This window comes from Populus nigra, chromosome 4, assembly GCF_951802175.1.
Source record: "Populus nigra chromosome 4, ddPopNigr1.1, whole genome shotgun sequence".
Lineage (NCBI taxonomy): Eukaryota > Viridiplantae > Streptophyta > Magnoliopsida > Malpighiales > Salicaceae > Populus > Populus nigra.
Window position 1 is genome coordinate 10,499,465 of NC_084855.1, and position 5,042 is coordinate 10,504,506.

Consider the following 5,042-nt stretch of genomic DNA (forward strand, 5'->3'; position numbering starts at 1 on the left):
CAGATGGATACCATAAGATGACTCTTTTGTGGAGCGAAATTTAAACTACTACAATTCATACCTGTTTCAACACCTTGACCTGCTTCGATGAATATTTTGAATCGACCAGCTCCTGGTTTCCCATCAAAACTCTTTTGCCTTTTCTTTTTTTCGTTCATGCCGTTTAGATTTGCATCTCGTGGTTCAGAAACTATAATGAATAGTTCAAATGAATATTTGCTTGTTCGGAATTATTATATTTCTTCTATGTAGTTCAAATAAATAAATGAATAATCAAATGATGCACCTGGAAAATCACTGTTTAATATAACATAAATAAACAGAAGCACAAACATGAAATCTTAAATCTCTTTAGATCCATTAATTTCCTCGAAATTTGTTTGCAGAAAGGGAGAAAAAACAGAAGATAGAAAGAGAGATGAGCATTCAGGGTTATACAGATCATCCCATGTGAATCCTCTTTAACCCGTATAAACACTCGCCCAATAAAAGGACAAAACATGAGCAAAAATCATCCCTGGCAGGTCTTGCAACTCTCCTTCCTCCCGTCTCTAAACTGCAGTCATACCCACCACTCTTTTGGAGATGAAAACTGATATTTTTGTCTTGATCCCAGAAGCGGAAATTTAATTTGCTCATGATTTATATCCTTTAATTTCTGACAAAACCCACTGTTAAATTATCAAGCAACAGCAACTGTGCCTGTCCGTGCAGTCTTCTTAGAGGTAGAATCCTTGGGATCTGATTTTCTGGTAGATCTTGAAGAGGAAGATGACATTTTCCAGCTCTTCTTCCTCGTAGACTCATCCACCTCTATTTGTTCTTGCCTGCACTCCTTGCTGCAAAATGGCGTGTTACCTCTGCATAACAATTTTCAATCCCCATCAATAAAACAAGGACAATAATCATAAACCTCATAAAGACAATGAAACTCTTTCTTGTTCGTACATGGCACGCGTATATCATACACAGACAGTTCAGAGACTAGATAATTGCGTTGCTCTGTATGCAAACTTCTGTTCTTCTTCTTTTTACAGTTTCAAGAGCCCATTGAAGAGAAGGAATAGAATTGTAAGAACTAACCTGTACATGAAGATGTCAGAGTTATAACCAAGGGGTTTGCGGCAGAGAAAACAAGCTTCAAGAAAGTGAGGCTTCTGGGAATCCATGCAACCACTGTAGTGAGACATGATTGATTTCTATCTTAAAAGAAGAAACCCAAATAGTCTTTTCAACCACAGGGTAGCAGTAATCGTAGAAGAAGAAGCGAGAATGGAGAATGGAGGAAAGCTCCACGTACTAAGCAGGTCGAGGAGGGCAAAACTATGGGGGAGCTGGGCAGTTTATAAAGAGAGAGGTTACAGGGCATGCATGTTTCTTGAAAGCTACTTTTGTTATTCGTAATGGTGTTATTTTATTTCTGGTGCCTATTTTTCAATACAATAATCAGTGGTGCTATATTTATTTTATTAATTCCCAAGTAAACATACGAACGTTCAAAGGAGTCATTGGAGATCGGAGACATTGGGAGCCGAAGGCTCTGTAAAACATAAATTTCAATATCATAAGCTCATTTTTCTGCGAGAATCAGACTAATATATTTGAAATAATTCAAATTCAATTGGTAGGTGGTGGAAATATCGTGTGGCTGTCAAGGCAACAACAGGCGCGAAATAAGTTTTATATTTTATTTTTTTGTGGTGAGAAGTTTTATCTATGATTTCTTCTTCATGATATATATTTTTTTTATCGTTTGAAATGTAATTACCATTTTATGATGCGCTGAAATTTTATAGCTGGCATCTCTGACTAACCGAGTTAAAATGGTTATGTGCTGGAAAAAATTATATTATCGCTAGCATCAATCATTTTATTCATGATTTCATGCTATACGTGACATAGAAACATAACATATACCTAAATAATACTTATATTATATTTTATTAGTAATATATGTAAACTATACTTGTATTAAATGTGTGGATAAATTGTTTTTTCCTATAAATATTTTGAATCGTATCTTAGTTATAGGTAGAGTTTATTTCTAGAAGTATCATGATTCATATTAAATCTATTAAATAAAGACGATTTAATTTAAGATGAATGAAAACTTTAAATAAAAATATAAATTATATGTTTTAAAATATTTAAGAAATATTTTTTTTATTTCTTATATACATCTAACTGTACTTTGAGTGGGTGTTTTATTAAATGAGGATATTATTTATTTTATGAAATATAATTGTCAAATATATTTTATTTATTATTAAAATTTCTTGTTGAGCGGAGGTTTTGGGTCATTTCAGGAGTGGCCTCTAGATTAAGCCGACTTTCCTATTAAATATAAATATTTTAAGTTATTAATGTTATTTTAATTAAAATAGAAAATAATTTATAGTTCACATTATTATCTTTTAAAGTTTAAATTTAAAATGAAATTATAAGACATTATAAATATGAAACTAGGATATAATAATTTTGTTTTAATCGTGACATGCAAAAGCTTATTCGAGAATGTTATGACTATTGACTTAAGAAGGAAGTAAATTATTGGGTATAAATGCATAATACCGTTGTTATCGTATATAATTAAATTATAATACATTATGGGTGCACTTCTCATGATTTCTCTAGACAGACCAATGACTCAAGTATAAGCAGGCCCCACAATCCAATAAACAACAATAAAGTTCTACTAGGAGCTGAGTAGACGGAGGCCCACAAGTAACACAACAAAAGTTAATGGGCCCCGCCTTGACGCAACATCTACTTGGCTCGACTTCCTAGGGTCCATGTCTATCGGGCCCACAACAACTGCCCGTGTGCAACGGGCAGTTGCCCCCCTGACGTTTCTATGTACACGTGCGAACTGCTGGTGTATCCAGCGAAGCACATCGAGAGTATTCGTCAAGATACGTGGCATGTTATTAATAAAAAGATGTCTGTTCTCGAGGTCATCTCAATCGACGGTGAAGAATGTGCCATTATTTGAGGGGTGACCACATAGGGATTCCCTGCAAGTTGGAGCGAGAACGAGAATGTATTAAATAATATTTTTTATTTTTAAAATTATCATATTAAAAATAAATAAAATATATATATATATATATAATTTAAAAATTTTTAAAAATAATTTTTAAAAACAAAAACAAACACATTCTAAATTTTTTAACTAATAATAATAAATATATAATTTTAATATATTTATAAACAAAATACACTTTAAAAAATATTTTCTACTATACTTTCAAGTATGATTTTTAGCTGTAGTTGTCACCATAGTTTTTTAAAAAGCTATAAGCTGTAGTTTTTAAAAAGTAATATATAAAAAGAATTATAGTATTAATTTTTAAAATATTATCAAATATTTAAAAAATTATAAAGAGATGGTAATTTCCAAATGGCCATTTTATGTGGCTGCTGTGCTAGCTGTCAGTTACTGAGATGGTTATTTTTTTGTCTTTTAATAATAATAATAAATATAATTCACAGGTTGAATTTGTTAAATTGATGGAAGAATCAATTCCACTTGGACAGGAGGTGCTTATCAAAGTCAGTGAGTGAGATGGGCGTGGAGCATATAAATAGGTAAGAGGTGCCCTGCTTATCAAAGTGAGTGTGAGATGGGCGTGGAATATACATCAACAAAAAAAACTAAATTCTCCAATAAAATTATTATGCATCAAAACACATATTACTGTTAATTGTTTGAAAACAAGAGAAAATGCACTAAGCTATAGGAATAAGATTATTTTTGCCATAACATAATTAGCTTTAACATATTATATAAGGTTATAATTGTTATTTCTCTTTTTTTATTCACATTTAAATTACTACTTTGGCCCTAAAATAATAAACTCTTATGCTTTTACTTAGAGATATTGGAATAATGAGATTACTTTGATGCTCTTTGAAACAAAAACAATACAACTCTTGTAATGGTGTTTTGGTTATTTTATATTGATTTTTGTTATGGATTTTGAGGTTACCTGGGGATATTATTATAATTGTTCTATATTGAATGTTATTTGAAAAAGAAAAACCATTTGACACACGGCAGTGTGTGAATGATTGTTGTGTCGTTTACACAGCACATGTAGGGTCGTTCGACTACCAAAAGTAACCTTACAGGAAGGCGTTTGAAAGATCTCGGTATCCTCTACATGATGATGTGATGCATGTGTCAAAAGCGTTGATGGTTTGATGTCGAATGTCATTTTTTTCTTTCTCCCCAAGAATTGTGTTACCCATGCAAAATTTCATAACAACCCCTTCAATTTCTTTTTTTCTTCACATTTAGTCTTTATCTGTTTGATTACTATTTTTTTTATTTTAGAATAAACCATAAAATTACAAGTATTTTTCAACTTCACTCCCCACTATTTCTTAATCTATACATAATTTATCAAATTACATATTTTTTTTTAATTTCACCCTTCTATTTTTCAATCTATAAATAATCTATCAAATTACAATTGGTTTTCAATTTCACTACCAACCATTTTTTAATCTATAAATTACCTATCAAATTATATTTTTTTACGATTTTGCTCCTGTGATTTTTTTTTATCTTTTGAATTTAGTCTCTTTTTTTAATTGTTATTTATTTTATTTGGGATTATTTTTTTAATTTTTGTATACAAATTTCGTTCTCCTTAGGTTTTTTTTCTATCAAATTTTATCTCCATTGTTTTTGTTGTTTTTTTTCTTTTAAAAGTTTTTTATTAATATTTTTTCCACGATTTCATCATTTAAAATTAAATTTATTGAGAATTAATTTTTTTGATTAGAACTATGTTCAAGATTTCAAAAGTTGTAAGTTTTAAAGATTAGACCAAGTTTAGATGGTTTGTCCGGATTTGCTTGGTCCCCCCTCTATTCAATTCTTTTCTTCTTTTTTTTTTGTATTTTTTGGTATGATTCTATTGGGTTAGCCCTTAGTAAGCTTTTTAAAATTTCACCCCCTTTTATTTTTTAATTTATAAATAATATATCAAATTTCAAATGTTTTTCAATTTAACACTGTGATTTTTAACCTTTCA

The 5,042-nt window shown here is 30.3% G+C and overlaps 1 protein-coding gene across 1 annotated transcript; it reads right to left on the reverse strand.

Annotated features, from left to right (window-relative positions):
• Nucleotides 1-334: 334 nt before the first annotated feature.
• LOC133691250 (FCS-Like Zinc finger 3-like) lies at nt 335-1,381 on the reverse strand. The gene is made up of 2 exons (XM_062111680.1): nt 1,084-1,381; nt 335-860 (listed from the first exon to the last, which is right to left on the reverse strand). Exons 1-2 carry the CDS (start codon nt 1,188-1,190, stop codon nt 683-685), a joined length of 285 nt encoding a protein of 94 aa, XP_061967664.1. The 5' UTR covers nt 1,191-1,381; the 3' UTR covers nt 335-682.
• Between the last annotated feature and the right edge of the window lie 3,661 nt (nt 1,382-5,042).